Source organism: Symsagittifera roscoffensis, chromosome 1 (genome assembly GCF_963678635.1).
Source record: "Symsagittifera roscoffensis chromosome 1, txSymRosc1.1, whole genome shotgun sequence".
NCBI lineage: Eukaryota > Metazoa > Xenacoelomorpha > Acoela > Convolutidae > Symsagittifera > Symsagittifera roscoffensis.
This window is the reverse complement of record NC_087062.1, coordinates 76,526,778-76,545,521: the sequence shown is the minus strand read 5'-3', so window position 1 is coordinate 76,545,521 and position 18,744 is coordinate 76,526,778. Positions and strand designations below refer to the sequence as shown.

At 36.1% G+C, this 18,744-nt stretch overlaps 1 protein-coding gene across 3 annotated transcripts in view; it reads left to right on the top strand.

Annotated features, from left to right (window-relative positions):
* The window catches only part of LOC134849173 (E3 ubiquitin-protein ligase UBR3-like), a 38,932-nt gene extending 20,433 nt beyond the window's left edge, over positions 1–18,499 (top strand). For 2 of the 3 annotated variants that reach the window (XM_063866490.1, XM_063866488.1), the window contains exons 17-32: positions 26–275; positions 1,222–1,250; positions 1,490–1,797; positions 4,628–4,911; positions 7,853–8,079; positions 8,199–8,312; positions 8,708–8,842; positions 9,632–9,747; positions 10,116–10,240; positions 10,396–10,453; positions 10,523–10,608; positions 13,242–13,519; positions 14,299–14,442; positions 15,623–15,790; positions 17,026–17,423; positions 17,914–18,499. In XM_063866490.1, coding sequence (XP_063722560.1) covers positions 26–275; positions 1,222–1,250; positions 1,490–1,797; positions 4,628–4,911; positions 7,853–8,079; positions 8,199–8,312; positions 8,708–8,842; positions 9,632–9,747; positions 10,116–10,240; positions 10,396–10,453; positions 10,523–10,608; positions 13,242–13,519; positions 14,299–14,442; positions 15,623–15,790; positions 17,026–17,423; positions 17,914–18,031 — 2,838 coding nt within the window. In that variant the 3' untranslated portion in view covers positions 18,032–18,499. The remainder of the gene's footprint in view (positions 1–25; positions 276–1,221; positions 1,251–1,489; positions 1,798–4,627; positions 4,912–7,852; positions 8,080–8,198; positions 8,313–8,707; positions 8,843–9,631; positions 9,748–10,115; positions 10,241–10,395; positions 10,454–10,522; positions 10,609–13,241; positions 13,520–14,298; positions 14,443–15,622; positions 15,791–17,025; positions 17,424–17,913) is intronic. The other variant, XM_063866489.1, reaches the window with a different exon arrangement.
* The last annotated feature ends 245 nt before the right edge of the window (positions 18,500–18,744 follow it).

Below are 18,744 nucleotides of genomic sequence, written 5' to 3'. Positions count from 1 at the left end.
CTCAGCGATTTGGTTGCTTTTTCAGGCAATTAACTCTGAGAACTCCCTCCCTGAATCTCTGTTGGCATTAGCAGTGCACTTACTCTCTCTATCCCTGGACCACTGTTCAAGAAACTCACCAGCCTCCGCAAGTAGTGCAGAAACAGTTGCAGGTGTCCAAGACAGACCCCTATCTTTCCATGATGCTGACTTTGCCTCTTGGTTTCCACATAGATCCGTCGTGGACAATTGCTCCGCTTACATAGGAAGTGTCAAGACGAAATATCAGCTCACAGGTAGTTTCTTGTTGACTTGCAAACTAGTTGTTATTCTGGGAGAAGGCCTGCTCGCGAAACATTTCAGCCAAATTGAAATCATTCAAAATGTCAGAAAATCACTTTTTTTGTCACTTTTTTTCTTTCGAATTTGTACGAACCTTCTTTTTTTCCAACCTAAGTCGCAAATATTGGGGACACGTTTGAGGCACCTTTCCAGCTTTTTTATAGCATGTGCTTTGACATTTGAATAGTTATAAATTAACACAGTTGATGCCTTTTTCATTCATCAAATGAACAGAAAAAAGTGATTTAATTAACACAGTTGATGCCTTTTTCATTCATCAAATGAACAGAAAAAAGTGATTTGTTTCAAACATCATTACAATAATGAAAACTCCATTTCAGAAATTTTCTAACTCAATATATCTCGCAATTTTTTGAAATGCATAATTTACACATAATGTGGCTTTATGCTTTGCGATTTGTTACATGCAAAGTTAGTGTGGATGCTTTCAGTTTGTTATATTCCAAATTATTACTTGCTGATTGGCAATGGCAATTTATTAGCATATGTAGCTGCTTTATTCGTGACCAGTGTTTGTCGGTTGTTAAGCTTGCGTGACTGAGTAGATAGTGTGTGAAACTCAAAATCTCTTGATTGCAGTAGGTCGCAGATTCGAATCCTACGCGTAGCCGAGTTTTTGCTAATTCGAGGCTTATTTCTACTTTTTCTTATTTCACTTGATAGAGCTGCTTTTTGGTCGAGATCTCGGAAGTGTTTGCGAAGTGCAGCTTCGCCTCTGTGTTAAAAATTGCGCTTTGATTGGCTGAATGATTTTCAGTAATTCGGTCGTTCTGCCGCTAGAAATTCCTGGTTTTCGCAAAAACCGAAGTTTCATGGGGATGTAGTTGTCAGTTGCGCAGGTTTTTTTTCAAACATTTTGAAAGTATGTTTTTGTTTTAGGTATGACGGCTACTTTCGAGATGATTAATGTGAGTAGAAGTTTCGTACCTTCGCGTTTTTTTTTCTAATTTTATCATATATTCTTGATCGAAGTTTTTTGATAATAATTTTGTCGCACATAATGCTTGCGTAAAAATGTACGCGCTGCGGCGAAAATTTAAAATGATATTAGATATTTTCGAAACTGACCAATTGAGACTATTGTAAAAAAAGACCGTAGCTTGCTCAAAATAAGCGAAAAATTAAATTTTATTTCTTTTTATTGCAGGTGGAAGAAGATATAGTGAGTCTATTGATTAAACTGCACAACAAGCTCCACAGAGAGGGCAAAGGGTACAGTCTGGAGGATCTGCGGGAGTCCAGTGTGTACCATCACAACTACAACTGTGGCAGCGCTGTGCATCACTTAAAGCTGGTTCTAGCCCGGATGATGGAGTTGAGTTCTGCAGCTAGGCGCAGAGTCAGGGAAGTGATTGAGGCACTGTCTCCTGCTGCGAGTAATGTGGCAGATAGTCCCATTCAAAGACAGTTGTTCGAAGCTTCCCCAAGTGGTGCCAAGGCTGAGTTTCTGGAAAGGTTGGTAACTATACTAGTTTTCTAGAAATATTGCAAAAACAAACAACTTGAAATATTAATCATAATAAAAATTACGACTTGCAAGTACTATCAAATCTGATACTAGAGCTTTTTCCCATTAGACATCTGTCTAATCGAATAACTTATTTCCAATTCTTTCCGGCACCAAAGCTTTTTCTCCCTCTAACTTGCGGCAACTGCAAGCTCGAACTATCATAATTGGAAGTTGGATTATTCTAACCGCATAGTTTTCCATTTGTTTTTTTTTTAAATGTGTTGCAATTAATGGTTTTAGTTTTGTTTGTCAATGAACTTAGAGAACAAACTTATTAAGGTAGTGATGATTTTCCGTTTTTTCTTGAAATCTTGAAATTTGTTCAGGCTAAATTCGTTTTTCGCGGTTTGATTTTTTGACCTGTTTGACTTGTGATTTGTTTAGAAGTTCAATTCAAATTAAGAAAGAGGCTGTGGCGGAACAAACTTCGAAGATTTTTAGGTTGTAAAGGGGATTTATTCTTACTTTTGCGGGCAGCGTAGTGTATTAGTACGAATCTTCTTTTTTTTCTAACCTAACTCGCAAATAAAAATGTTCATTACACAAGCAAAGATAGAGCGGACGCATTTTAGCTAGTTTACAAAAAAGTTCATTAAAAACATTCGACGCTGCCCAGGTTCGACCCATCTGTCGTGATGATAAGTTTTGATGATTTTTATGTTTTTTCAAGAAATTGTTCGAGCTCAAGTTTTTTTTTGGTGCTTTCAAATTCGGTTTCTTTGAAAATTCTGTTCAAATTCTTTTGCTGCAAGGAAAGAAATTAACTCTCTACAATAAAGAAAGCGGAAGTGGTGCGAAAAGGAATGATTTTTAGGTTCAAAGGTGGAGTTTATTTTGCAGATTTACCAGTGAAATATTGAATTTACCTATCATCCAGCTTTATCAAAAAAGGTAATAATAAAGTGTTTTTCATGTTTAAATAGTTTTAATTTGTATATGTCTTTGAAATTCGAAAATTGAAATTCGAAAATTCGTGATATATATCGAAAGTTGAAAAAATAAATTCTTTTTTTTTTGTTTAACAAGTTTTTTGGCATCTTTCCAACTGCTTTTTGGCATTGTTTGAGACCCGACAGGCGTGGATTCAATGCCTGCCAACTTAGTTTCTGCTTCGGAATTACTGTTACCAATATAAATTTAACGCTGACTTTTACTATCTTCTGTTTTTTTTTGTTCAAATTGACCTTTTTTAAAGCAGAGTTTTCCAAAATATATATATATATGTCAATAATAGATTATTATTTTTTCTGCTAATTTTTCATTCTGTTTTGACTTTTCATTACTCGTCTGAACTCTAAGCGTTGCATTTTTGAGAAACTTGATTTTTCATGGTAGATTTGTCGTGTCCAGATGTCTAAACAGTTTCTTTCTTCATATGCAGTTGATGCTAAGTTCAGAGTTACCCCTGTCCTGTGGAAAACTAATAATATGTTTTCAGAAATTTGACCTCAAACTTCTGTCATTTTTATACAAGCAAAGCTTGTGTGATGTTATGAACTCTCTTATTTTTCGTGTTTTCGCTATTGTTTGCGAAGCCCTGCTTCGCCTCTGTGTTTTAAATGTGGACTTCACTATCTTGCCATGCTTAAGCTTTTTCAACTTATTATTTTTGTACGTTTAAGAAGTTTTTCACGTTCAGGCTATATCGTATATTGCAATGTTTATTTTTTTTCAAGTTTGAATTCATTGTTTATTTCATCCGTTTCGGAATTATCAACCCGATACTGGTATGCTTTCAAGGTTTTCCCAGAGTTAGCGAGTTTGGCCTCCAATTATGAATACCCACAAATGCTTTAGCTTACCAGATACTACTATTTTTATAGAAAAAATTATCTTGCATCTTAGATAACAAATTTCACATTTTTTTTCAAGCTCAAAATTGTGTGCTATCAAGCCTCCATGTGTGATTGCTCACATTATCTTAGTTTCTAAGATATGCCGTTTTTCATGCTTTAAGTTTCAAAAAAATTAAGATTAAAAAAAACTTAACCTAGTTTGAAATATTCGACGATATGGCCGAGTGCTGTCAAGGTACTATCAGGACCTTTATTTTGACTCCAAATTTGACCGCTCAGCACCTTTCGTTTTTTTTTCATCTTTTTTGAAAATTTTCAAAAACTATTCAAAATTTGAAAATGTCGACCCTTTGATGGGTGATGTCAGGTTACTACCAGCGGATGCAGATGTGGCCTGCTCTCCTAATTTTTTTGCTCAAAAGTTCAAATTTTCGAAATGTGCGTTTTTCTTAATGATATTTCAATATTTTTCAGTAAATTAAGAAAAAATAGTCTGATATTTTAAAATTAATTACGCTGGATTGTGAAATCTGTTTATGAATATGTTGCTGTCGACCGTTTTAGGGTTTCGTTATGAGTTTGAAATACGAAGATCTGAAACAGTAATTTTGGAGATTTTACCATTTTCGTTTAAAAAGTTCAAATATTTTGTATCATTCAATTTTTGAAATCAAAAGCGTTGTTGGATTCCCTCGTGTAATGTTCCGATTGCATTCATTTCGTTTTTTTTTTCGTCATTTCTTATATTAGCAGTTTTCACGTTCATTAATCTGTTTGAAGCTTCGGGGTGCGTTACATGCTAGTTGTTTGTTAAATTGCTTGTCTTTCAATTTTCTTAGGTGAGATAGTCCCTTGTCTCTTGAAAATCTCGGCTATCTCCTGTCTCAATGATAACTTCCTTCTTACTCATTTTGATATCAATTCATCAGGTGAAGCCTAGTAGGGTCCGAGTACTCGTGGCAGAAATGTTTTTTTTAAGGAAGCGAAGAGCTCGTGAGAAGAACCGAGAACTGATGAAGGCGATGCAACAGAGACAAGCGAAGTTCTTGGAAGCTAATTACGAAGATGTGATGGCATCTGCCAACGAGCAGAACTCCTCTAACAGTGAAGATGGAGGGGCTTCATCGAGAAAGTGTGTCATTTGCAACCAGAACACCAGTCCCTCTCTCGACGAAGCAATGAATAATAAGGATACACCTACGACCAAATCCAGTGATTCAACTGACTATTTTGTCATCATGTCAATGGCTCAAATTTCAAATGGTAAGGCTTAATTGTTTTCACGCGCTCATCTCACATCAGTCGAGGTGATAACTTTCTATTGGTTCCAAACATGTAACAAAAGTAATTAATACAGCTGTCTTTTTTCTCCAGACAATTTTTGAGTGTTTCGAAAAAGTTTTGAACCATTTCGAAGATATCAATGTCTTCGGTTCCAATTAAAAAAGAAACTTCGCCCCTGTTAACTTTACCATTGCGATAAGCAAGGGTACTGGAATCGGGTACTTGACTTTTCCCGCAAATTATTGGTTCATAGAATGGTCAAAATTAGAAATGGTACATTTAGTTTCAGTTCACATTGAACTGAAATTTCTCTGCGTCTCCGGCACACTTGGCCTGGAGGTAACCAAAATGCTTGGAATGGCAATGGTCTTGGGTTCGAAACTGACAGGACCTATTTTTTTTCCTCAAACGGGAAATATTCAGTTTCAAAAAAATTGTGGGCATATTATTTGTCTGCTTTATGTTTTGTCGGCTTAATTGCCACATTGCATAATTGTTTTTTTTGCTGTACATTTTTCACATTGTAGTTGCTTTTAGTGTTTTGATTTACCTCTGGTGATTGCATTTTTACTGACTTTTTTTTATATATATATATAAACTTTATTCTGCCCAAATTATGTCGGCCTACAGTTTATCGGCTTACTGACCTGATTTTGATTCGTTTCTAAGTAAACATAATCTTTATGCTCACTGGATTGCACACATTGCTAAAATATTTCTAGAAATAATAGGTCAATTTTTTCATGGCAACGTTTTGTCGGCTTTTTTGTTTTTCTTTTTTTCTCGGTTTGATAGGTTCCGGCCCAAATTATATGGACTCACTTTGCATCTCTCGACGAGCGAAATAATTTTGTATGTGCGTGTGGATACTGACCACTTTAGTCACTCATGAGTAACCAGTCACTTTTGGTTACATTTTGGTCGCTCTTTGTCTCAAAGTCACCTTTCCAAAATGTTAACCTACGGAATTACCCCGTGGGTCATGAACCAACTCAGAAATCAGCTTATTATGAAACGCTATGCCCTGCATCTAGACGAGACAACTGATAATGGGAAAATTTGCATTGAATTCTGGATATCCTATGTTGCTTTCGGCAAGAAAACTTCTCGTTACCTTTGTCATCGAACAACTTTTTTAGTTTAATTACAGCTAAATTAAGTTTTTTGACCGCCTTGAATGTTTTTTTTTTGTTTGAGTGTTGGAGAGCGAAGGTCATTTTTGGTCACTTTGGTTTGTTGTTTTGGTCACTTTTTACAAAATTGTGATGGTCATTTTTATTCTTTCCCCATGTGGTCAGTCTGTGCGTGTGTGTAATTTGAGGGGGAGGGGATTTGCTAACTTTTTAAGTCTTCAGTCTTGCTGATTTTTTTTTCGGTTTAAAAAAGTTATGCTAAGGTATTTTCGTCTTTGTTAACTCTTGGTGCGTTTTTTTCCGGTTCGAATTTTGTTTTTTTTTTATTTTGTCGTGGCATGTTTTTGTCTCAAAGCTGGAATGATTGTATCGCAAGTCCTGCTAGCTTCGCCTCTGCGTAAATTAATGGGGTTTGAAAAATAACAATTTGGGTCATTGGTTTGTTTTTCATTTTCAGTGTTAATGAATGAAGTGAATTTCATAACATTTAGATCGTATGTTTTTTTGTTCTGTTTTCAGGCAAGTCTTGAAACTTGTTTGATAAAGGCTCTTCTTTTGATCTATTTTAACGATCTGCTCAATTTTGCATGAATTCAAAAGGGCCCCTCCCTTTCTTGATATTTAATAGCGATCTGCTCAATGTTTTTTTTAGTTTAAAATTGACACACACACACACACTCTCTCTCTCTCTCTCTCTCTCTCTCTCTTTCTCTTTGCAGATAATTTAAATCTAGTTTCGGCAAAGGACTTATTTAGACGATTCAATTACAAAGGACTTAAAACTTGGCTAATACTCCTTTCAAATACTCCATTCCGTCAAATATTCCATTCAAAATCATCTGCTGAAGACTTAAAAAACTAATATTTTGTCGATTTGTCAATCTGCTGCGATAAAATTTAAGTTTGAAAATGGACAGAAACGGTCAAAACAATCAATTAAACTCAATCACGATTAATCACGAAATGAGTCACGATCATCCCCAAGGACATCCAGTTGGCTTGACGAATCCGAGGAGAGCGAGCTTAAGCTCAAGGTGTACTCCACACCAACCAAACTGGCCGTATGTGAAGCAGAATGGAGTTTAATTGATTGTTTTGACCGTTTCTGTCCTTTTTCAAGCTTAAATTTTATCCAAACATTTGTGATAACTAATATTTGATTCAATTTGTTTGGTAGTCAGAAAACAAAATTGTTTGATCATGAAGACGCCGCGTGATCGGCAGCTAACTGGCCTGTTTGGTGTTCTTCGATGATGGGATATTTTTGGATACTTTTTTTCTAATTTTTCTTACAAATTGTTTGCTTGTTGTGTATTGCGCTTTTGGTTTATTTTTAAATTTCAAATTCTAATTCATTTAATTAATGGAAGGCAAATTACACTTTTAAAGACACACGCGCAAAAGTTTGGAAAATGGAGCTTGATTTTCAGTTTTAAAATTAACGTGAAAATTGAAGCTAAACGTGAAACAGTTTTTTTTTGAATTTTAACGTGGTTTTCCGAGATTTTAAAATTGTTCAAAAATATAACTTTATCAGTTTTTTTTTTCGTTTTCTTCAACTAATTGAATTTTTTCCAACTGTCTGAGGCCTATGGTTTCATTTAAAGTGTAAGTTTTGTCTTGTCTTAAAATTTCGGAGAACTGCAGCTTCGCCTCAGTTCAAATTGTAAAAGATCACATTTAATGCCAGTTGAGACCACTTCAGTAGGAAAATTGAGAAGTGATGCTTCATTGGCCAAACACAGCACTTAAAATAGTAAATGAGTAAAATTGAGCTTATTTGTTAGTTCTGTCCAAACGAAGAACGGGCAGTAGTAGGACAGACACTGAGCAGGAAGCATCATCGAAACAGACAGCGGGTGGTGCAAGTCCACGTGAGGATATGGACATTGAACACAAAACTATCAATGAGGATGGGGACGAGGAAGAGGAGATCAGTCTCGCACCCAACACAGTGGCAGATTTGTACAAGCAGCGACTAGCAGACTACCTCAAACTGTTTCCTGGTCAATTGGTAACTCATATTTTTCATGTACCAAAGTAAATACACCTAATAATTAGGTTTGCTATTATTAACAGGAAACAGATAAATGAATCAAACCTGGATATATACAAACGATGGCTGTGTTTCAGGTATCGACCGGACTTCTGGACGCGTGTGTCAGTCCAGCCGGGGTACTCAGCGTCTCAATGTGTGACCATGTAGCACATAACACCTGCATTAGCAAATACAAGGCCACATTGCATGTATGTGTTCCACATATTTTCATTCAGCATTTTACTTTGGGATCGCAAATAGTACTTATCGTGTGAATTTTTTCGAGGCTTTAGCAAACTACCGAATTGCTTTTTGTAAACGTAAAGAATGGAGTTGCTTTGTATGGAACGGTCAATGACCTAAACGCCACTGACACTTGATTACGCGACCAACAAGGGCTCTTCATTTTTCAAAATACGTGTTCGCTGCCTGCCAGTCTTAGTGAAAATTGAGAAGACTGAAGCTCAACTGAAAAGCAGAAAGCCGAAAAAAATCAACTGTTTGTGAACTAAAAATATATATGATTGATTAATATAAACATAAATATTGTTATTACATTATAATACAATACTTGATTAAATATCAAAGCTTATTCGACATTTAGATACACGATGATGATGATGTCAGCTCTAACAGATTCTCCTCCCGTATCTTCAGCTGTCCAGTGTGCCGCAAGAGATGCAATTTCACAGTGCCTATTCTCACCTCCCGTCACGATCAAAACATCCACCACGCCAGAGTAAATAACTTGGGGAGAAACTTTGTCTTCGGGCCTTTTTCTTAGTTTTTTTTCAACTTTTTAAGAGTAGGTGAACGTAATTCAGACTAATATATAGGTTAGCGGTTTACTTTTTCGCGGTGTCACTTTTGATTTCTTTTTGAGTTGTTCATTTCTTTTGTTATAAGGAAGGCAAACTCCACTATCGAACTGCAAAAATTTAAAGGTCACGAAAAACGTGATCGACCTCTAGTTTCGAAAGTAGAATTTAATTTTCAGATTTCCCCAGCCAAATAAAAATTTTACCTATTGATCCAGTTTTCTCAAATTGGGTTAATTTTATCAAAAAAAAGCCAGTCATAAGTTGTTCAAGAAATTCATAGTGCTTTTTTTCAGTGAAGTTCGAAAGTATTTTTTTGTTTACTTGACTCTTTTCCAACGGTTGGCTTGCGTTCACTGACTATTTTCCAACTGTCTGTTGGCTATGTTTTTTTTCAAGCAAAATCAGGGGCTATGAATAGTTATCCGAATTGGTCGATTGGTGTGTCGTATAAAGTCTTTTATGTCTCGTATTGAACGACAGTGGAAAGTTTCGACATTGATTTTCTAAGTTCAAACGAATAAAGCGGGTATTATAGGGCAATAAGTTTTCTTTAAACCATGAAAACTTAGTTTTACTCCAGTAAAATAATTTTTTGAGGTTTTTTTAGCGCCAAAGTTTTTTCATTTGATATCATTTGACCTGATACGACTTGCAGCTGATTTAATATTTCGATCGAATTGAGTTTAACTGGTTAACTCTGCCTGAAGGGAACCCATTTCGACAAAGTGTTGAAGGAGTACTGTGAACAGTATGTCACAGCAGAGGTCAACAAAGTGCTCCCGGAGGCCCCCCTGGATGGATGTGCGAGGAGGGCCATGTTCAGGCATGTTTAAACATTATTACGCCACATTTGAACGAAAACCATTTTGCTGCAGTTTTATCAGATTGGGTTTCATCCAAAAATGTCAGTCTCAAACGCGTTTGAAGTTGAGCATTTAAGAATTTAAAGCTTTTTGTATCTCAAATGTTTATTTTCGCGCGTGAGTTGTATTTATTGTGTATGAGTAAGTACTGTTGGAGTAAGGAAAGGAAAGAATATTTTTGAAATAAATCATCGTAATAGTTCACCTATGAACCGTACGAAAATCCTACTGTAAGTACGACAAACGCTTGGTAATGTGTAAAAGTAGCCACGGCATGTGCTAAAATGTATTCGCTCTCAATTTTGAACACAGTGTTGTTTACGTGTAGTGACGACCCATTGTACCCTTTGGCACTGATGTTGTACTACCCTCTGCTGTTCGAACTGGTGTCAACCGATAATATTCTCAAGGATAGAAGTAACTCGACCAACACAGAAACATTTTCTAGTTTTTGTAAGTATCGAATTGAGAAATATGGGAATCCAGCTTACAAGTAAGCAATAAAAGATTGTTTTTGACGAGATTTGTATTTTCACGTGGGTTGTCAAATTTTCTGTATCAAAAAATACAGTTTTCAGTCCATCGAAAGAATGCAGTTGATGTTTTAGATAACCTGGCCTTGAATATACGCAGATATTATTTGTCACTGGGAGAGGGACAAAATAGGTATGTACCCTGTTGTTTTTTTTACCTCCAAGTATTTTCAACATCATTATGCACGTGACTGTGTTTCAGCTTATCAGATTGGGATCGCCTCTTTCCAGATTCGTTTCTGAGGCTGGCCGCCAACTTCATTAAAACAGATTTCTTTTCTGATACAGGTACTGTGTGGTTAACAGTTTACACAAGCCAGCTAGCTAGCGTGGTGTCATATTACTAAGTTCACTTTTCCAATCCAGCTCATTTGCTTACAAAAGTGCTCATTTGCTCACAATTAAATAGAGTTTGTAGGGGGCAGTACAACAGTGCCGAAGTACAACAGTGCTGAAAAAGAAAATGTTGTTCAACAGTCGAAAATTATTTTGAACACTGTTTTTACTGATCCCAAATCACTGTCAAAAAAATTCATATCGTGGGAAGTTGAAAAGTCGAAAATGGCTATTTAAATTGAACAAACAATTAACTTCGCAAATTGTCAAACTTTCGTCTCGTTTTCGCTTCATACAAAGCAGTATTCAAGAAATTTGGCAACAATTTGCTAATAGAACTCAAAACTCTGTTAAATGCCCTCTTCCAAATATCATCAATTTTCGGAACTATTTTCAGTTTCGGCCTTGTTGTACTTCGGCACTGTTGAACGCCCCCATTTATGGCTGCTTTATTGATGACTAAAGTTACTGTAATTCCACGTGACCGTGGCGCAGATGCGCCGACAAGAAATTTGGATTCTCCAGTTTCGGGGTTTGTTATCTATCTGGACAAGTAAAAAGCTTAACCTTTTTTCCCCTGATTCGATTTTTTTTCCGTTTAGAGCTATTTTTTTTGCCACTTTATTGCTTGTTTATGCGAAGTGAAGCCCAGCCTCTATGTGGTTACTTCCGATAGTGATGCCGAGTGCTAAATTAAACTGCGATTAAGTGTCGCTAAACGAATTGAAGATAATCATTCAATGCGCAGGTTTTTTTTAGGAAAAAGTTTATACGTTTGGTTACTATCAATATTAATTTTTCCCTAAATAATTCACTGGGTCGTTTTGACTAGATATCCAAAAAGCTAATTTAGAAGACCACTGCAAAGCCAAAGAAAATCGCTTTTTAGCAGAACGAATCAAATGACCACTATTTGTTTTTCAAGTTTAATTACCTTCGCGAGCTTGCGATCGAAATACATTAGTTTGGATTTTTTTTCTAATCTAATTCGCAAATAAAAGTGCTCATTAAAAGTGTTCACTTATTTGGTGGCACTTACTGTAATCACTATTTTAAGCATTGAAAATTTCATAGCATCTGCTCTCTGCTTTATTTGTGGCTTGTGTTTGTGATTTATTAAGCGTCCGTGGCTGAGTGGTTAGTGCGTGAAACTTATGATCTCCAGGTCGCAGAATGAATCCGAGACGTAGTCGAATTCTTACTAATTTGATACTTATTTCTACTTTTTCTTTTTTGCACTTTATAGCTGCTTTTTGTCGGGTTCTCGCTAGTGTTTGCGAAGCGAAGCTTTGCCTCTGCGTTCAATTTCCAATGATATTTAGAGTACAATTTACCAATCTCAAAGAACCAAAACGCCACTGGCGCGAAAGAAAATTGGATTTTGGGTTCAAAGGATTTCGATTTTTAAGGTTCGATGAACGTAGTGAAGACTCTTGTTTATGTCGTGTTTTTTTTCCAGAAACATTCTTACATTTGTAGACGTTCTTTTCTAAGTTCAGTTCATTTTCTGTGTTAGAAGGATGGCAAACTGCACCATAGAACAGCAAAAGAGTTAAGGTCACGAAAAACGGGATTGACTTCTAGTTTCAAAAATGGAATTCAATTTAAGAGTTCCCAGCGATATGAAAGTGATACCTATTGATCCATTTTTCTCAAATTGGGTTTGTTTCATCAAAAAAGGGACATCCATACATTGTTCTAGAACTTACTATTCTGGAATTTCAAAGAGCTATAACGCGATGTAGTTTTCTTTTCGGAATTCGAAAATTAAAAAGTTTTCAAAAAGTTTTCTTTTGATTTCCTTGTTTGTTTATTGATTTTTTGTTGACTATGTTGGTTTTATGCTGATTGCAGGATTCAATATCGTTTTTACGTAGAACACTTTTTTCCCACACAAGTCGCAAATAAAAATGCTCAGTTATTTCGCGGCTCATTTGCAGCAATAGCATTATATCAGGTTTACTTAAGCTGCATTAGCATCACATCTGGTTTAATTTTGTTGCATTAGTATTATATCTTTGTACCTGGTGAATTGGTGGCTAGTATTTGTGCTTATCAAGTGCCCATGGCCCAGATGCCGGAACGTGAGATTTTTAATAGCGAGGTTTGGGGTTCGAATCCAATACATCAGAATTTTTCAAGAGTATTGACGCACTTAGGTAAAATGCACTTTTTGAGTTTAATTGAAATTCATCTGCTGAAAGTGATGTAAATAGCATTCTCAAATTACGAACATGGAAATGGCGAAAAAAAACGTGAATGATTTCTAGTGTCGATGGTGGAATTTAATTTTTAGATTTCCAGCAAATTAAAAATTTACCTGTTGATCCAGTTTTCTCTAGTTGGGTTAATGTTATCAAAGAAGCGCCAAAAAAAAATTGTTCCAGAAATTCAAAGAGCTTAAAGGGCATCTGTTTTTTTCTTAGAACAGATTTTTTCAACAAAGTCAGTGTGTTCTTTATGTTTACTTGCGTTCATTACTCTTTTCTAGATGCCGATACTAGAAAATGATGCTGGTGATATACCTCTAATAGATTCAGAGAGTAGTCTATGTATCTCCTCGCTAAAATATCTGACCTTTTCAGCTAAAATCATTGACGATCTCGTGGCGAAAATGTTGAATGAGGAGCTGGTAAAACAATTAGTCAACTGGGCCTGTCAACTTTCGGACGATGAGAGAAATGCATGGATACACAATTCTGCTAAGTCAGCCAAGCCATCAAATCCAACTAACGTAAAAACTGTTTTGAACAGCATCGGAGCTGTGTTGGAAGCATTCTCACAGACGTTCTCAGTTGGTTCGATACCGGGAAATGATCAATTGGCTTTTCTTGGTGGATCAAATTCTTTGTCTCACTGCGCTGTAAGAAAGATGAAAAATTGATTTTTTTCTTTATAATAAACAGGTAAATTTTTGGCACGTATTGAGTTGAGGTAACATAATTTGACCGGATTTAAATTTGAGTTGAAAACCATAGCTTATGCTCTTTCTTAAGAGTAATGAACGTAGTATATAGGTCTTGGTGATTTTTTTCGTTTTTCAGGAAGAAGACTTAAAATGCTCAAAATGCTTAAAATGAGTTCAATTGAAATTCATCTGCTGAAAGTGACGTAAATTGCACTCTCCAAATACAAACGTGGAAATGTTGCGAAAAAACGTGAACGATTTCTAGTTTCGAAAGTGGAATTTAAGATTTTAGGTTGATCCATTTTTCTCAAGTTGGGTTAATGTAATCAAAAGAAAACGTTAATCATAAATCGGTCTAGAAATTCAAAGAGCTTAAAGGGCATCTATTATTGAGATTTTTTCAACCAGTCAGTGTTGAGATTTTTTCAACGAAGTCAGAGTTTTTTATTCAACTTGCGTTCATTATTCAACTTGCTCTTCGATTGGCTATGTTTTCTGTATTAAATTGTTTGTGCTCAAGTGGAGCGTCATACCACGGTGTCCACTTGTTTCCAACCTAATTCGTTAATAAAAGTGTTCTTTTGTGCTGTTACTATCTACTTTTGGGCTAATCTTATTCCTCTGAAGCCACTCAAATAGAAGTTCAAATTGCTCTTTGTGCTCGAAGCTTTCCGCGGTCCTTGTGTGGCCACCGGCTGCTCTTGTTATTTGGACTCAGTAGTGAGGTGTTTTAGCTCTCAGCAGTGATCTGGTCGGAGCAGAGTTTGGAATCGTTTCTTCAGGACCAGACCGAACACTTTATTCTTCTCTCTGTCCTGTTCAAGAGCAGGTTGCTCAACATACCTGTCATGAGTCCCAATCGAACAGCAATGAGCCCAGTATGGTTTAAAAGAAAATTACGAATTGGAAAAATGGTTGCGTCATGATAGGGATCTCTGTGGTTATTTTATATGAGAATTTGGATGCTTCTTTTTATGATATCTTTGATCAAGGGCAGTTGTGGTTTTGAACGGCTCCATGAATATTAAGTGTCGCAACCGATGTTTCTAGGCAAATTTATCCAAAAAATGTTCAATGGACGCAGAACTCAAAAGAGGCAATAATTTATTCTTCTGGGAAACGAAACCGGTGAGAATGATTTTCGTCTCGACGAGCTGTACATCCATTCGAGTTTATGAATAAATTGATTTGTTACTGATTTAGGTCGAGTGCGTTTTTTGTTTTCCGGAAAAGTCCATGAAATTTTCGACTAAGTTATTTTTGCGGCTTCACTTCTGATTTCTTTTCAAGTTGAATTCAATTTCATTTGTTAAATTACTAGTATGCGACTAGCAAAGTGTATATTAACAAACTGACGTTTCAATCGATAATAAGTCTAGTAAGGACATTTAAAATCATGAAATATTAATTTCAACCCAATTGGGAGAAGTGCGTTTCAAGTTTCCAGTTTTGTCCGGATAATTTAAACAAGACTGCTCGTATCAGGGCGAAGCCCTGAAAGTTCCGACTGCCTTTTAACGTTTATGGAGCAGTGATAACATAAACAACAAAAAAATTAAAAGAAATAAAATAAAACGAAAAAACTTTTTTTCTAAAATTTGAAAATTTTTCTCTGAAAATCATCCCTCCACACGCCATATAAAGTACAAAACAAACGATTTCGCTTCTTGTAACAAATCAATTATGGCAAATAAGCTTCTTTTAACCAATTTGGAACGATTTCTGAGACGGATTAAATCTCCGCTTAATCGAATTATATCGCGCGTTAATTGTCCCAAATTGGTCGAAGTGGCCAAAATGGCAATCTTTAAACCCTCATAACTTTACGAAAAATGATCACAGGTGAAATATCTTTTCAAATTTAAACTCAGGACAACAATAGCTTTCGAATGATGTAAATAATTTCCATCAAAAATGGCTAGTTAAAAAGTTGAAATTTGTCTGAAGAAAAAAAAACCCACCCCGAGCACAAATATTCCGTTACTTTCGTATCGAAAGTCGGAACAATTAGCACTAGTACTGAATTAGAAATTGCTAATAAATTATACTGGGTCTTAGCAGCAATCAAGTACCTCATCGCATCTAGCATATTTCAACCTAAATAAATCCAATCTGTTGGACCTGCCTTTCAAAGACGCTCACTCTGTCATCAGAGACATGTTCCATGGCTTGAAGCACAACCACTCGAAACATGTACAGCCTTCTTCATTGCTGGAAAAATGCAAGGTAAGCAAAGCTTCTGTTGTTCTCGTCGTTTCACAATCTAGGGGTTATCAGCGTTATTGCATGAAATGGCCTTGAAACCTGATGGATCAAACTGCTTTCTTGTAAGAAAAAACTTTTCTAATGCTAGTAAGCTGTTCTGGTTAAAAACTGAACCTGTGCTTGGATTTTGTGTACGACTAAATTAAAGTTTTAATACGACTAAATTAAAGTTAAGAGTTACTGAACAAAGTGTAGTGGTTGGTTACCTATTTCATTGTTTGATTTTTCGCGGTATGGTATGACTTCTGGTTTCTTTTTAAGTTCAATTCAAATTGATATGATAAAAAGAAGAGAATTAACGCTCTCCAATTACGTAATTCAAAATGGCGAGAAAAAGTGTGATTGTCTTTGAGGTTGGAAGATTTTAAATCATTCCTCAAAAAAATCCAGGAATAAAAATAATAGCTTTCTGTAATTAGTATTCCGTAATTAGCTTCTGTTATTGCATCAATTGAGTAATCTCTCCACGCGTAATGACCAATTGAGCTATCTCCCCCAAGCAAAAACTTAGACGCTACAAAAAGCCGTCAAAAAACACAAGTAGATGGTTGATGCGTTGATAGCACGCAATCAATTGACCGACTGAAGTTCATTTTATGAGTATCGAGAAAAAGTTTGATAAAAAAGTTGAAATTTGAAAAAAAATGCAAATTTTTGTTTGGGCGTCGGTTGCCTCTCATTGACGAAAACGAGTTATCAGGGTTGATGCTCTTGCCTTGTATCTGAATACCAAAAACTGTTCTCCTCAGCACCTTAATATTGTACGCAATAGCTTTTTTCCCGTTTAGATCAGAAAAAAAATCACCTTATGCGCCTCAGTTTTATTGATTCTTTTTTTTTTCACTCTGAATGTAATTTATTAGCTTTGAGATTGTAAAATTTGGCGTTCAAAATTCGTTGGAGAATCTCTTTCATGATTTCATATCTTATAAACATGAAACCTATCGAGCTATTGATCAACATATTGCTCAATTGATCCCTGTTATTTAGTTAGTTTCATGAAAAATGAACTTTAACTTGATGTATTTTTTTCCTACTAACGAAAATTGAGTTTCATTAAAAGGACCCGTTGTTTTCCATTTTTTTCCGCTGAATTTGAGTACATTGACACTTTTCCAACTGCCTATTATTTTTATGTTTGTTGAACTTAAATGTCATTTGAACTCGTCGGGCCATTTATTCAAGTTAAATTGCAGGAGCTGATCAGGTGGCCTTCTTTGAAACCATTTTTGCCTCCCAAATTGATAAATCTCCCGGATGACTACGATTCACTATACCGGATGTACCGCAACAGAAAGTGTAGAAACTGTAGCCTGACGCCGGTCAACCTATCTGTCTGTCTCATATGCTCAGAGTTGATTTGTGTGCAAGAGCGGTGCTGCAAGAAGCGGGTTCGAATCTCGACTGCGCGCAATTTCACGGAGGAGTCGGTGCACTCGAACGAGGCCTCTTCACACGCTCTGTCTTGTGGGAACGGAGTGGGGCTGGTGCTGATGTTGACGACGTCACAGGTGTTAATTCTTTTCAACCACCTGGCAGCTATTTGGGGTTGCCTGCACCTGGATTCGCACGGAGAGGAAGACAAAGAGCTCAGGTTAGAAGTCTTTTGTACATTGTGACAAGGCAATCGAATTGCCTTCTCACAGTTTTTCTTGACTTCAGTAAGTTAGTTGGTCTATGGAGAAGAACATCCGAAATTTGACTCAAGTTGAATTTTAACCGAAATAAACCCATCGTCGGTATAATTAGCTAAGAAAAGCCGTAGCTATTTTGCAGCTGATAGTTTTTTTACGGATTTTTTTTCGAAAGATTGACGTAGTTATGCAAACCCATGAGCCTTGGTTGAAAAATTGTATTTTGAACTAACTCCGTTCTTAGAACGAAAATTGAGAAGAGACTGTAGGTTATCTAGATCTCTGATTTTTTTTGTTGCGGGGGAATTTTCAAGACAATGTATCCACGAGCAAAATGATTACGGGGAACGCTAGCTATTTGGTCTGAGAATTGTTGCGTCCTCGAAGCACCGACATTTTGACAGAAGCTGAGACCTTAGTCATTTCACCACCGCTCATATTGTGTTTTAGGCGAGGTAAGCCTCTCTTTCTGAGTCGAGAGAGATATGAGATGCTGAACAGACAATGGACGCTGATGAAGTTCGATGGAGCTCACATCAAATGGTTCGCCCACGGAAACAAACTCTGAGCCTGAAACAATTAGTATCCGAGATGAGTCCCTAAAAACTAAACACAATATGACTGAAAAGTATCTGAAAACTTTTACGTTTTAACATAATTCAGAGTGCATCAAGCAGATTGTGCTAAAACAACTGAAATGTTCTCTAGGGGCCGTCTATCGTTTTGATAATTCGGTTAGTTGTATGTACTTATAGTCGATGAACAAAGTCAACTATCATTTCATCGCTTCTTCCATTCATTTGCTTTGCATGTCTGTGCTATCACTGTAGATCCAATATCATGATTTAAAGTTTTAAAGGGTCAATAAATAAAAAGCCAATCAAGAGGCATTTATATTTCAAGTTGAGCTGCATCTAGATTGAAACTGAAGTTTTAAGGCATGGAAAACTGAAACTTATTGTTAAAGTAAGGTGATTCTGATCAACATTTTTTTATTCGAATCACTTTGACATCTGAATGTGTTGCTTTTTTAGATTTCGATTAGTAAATTTGAATTTAATGTTAGTATTGAGCTGTTTTGTACTTAAAATATCAGAAAGGCCTTTTCCGTGTGTTTAAATGCCCTTTCTCAGAATTATTTTGAAATTTATTTTCCATGGGCGACAAATGCGCCTCAAGAAACCTTGTCTATTGCTGAAGATGTCAAATTCTTGGTAGAGACAGGAGGCTCTTGCCGCTTCAGACTTCACTTGAATGAGGAGTTTAAGGCTCTGTTCTAAA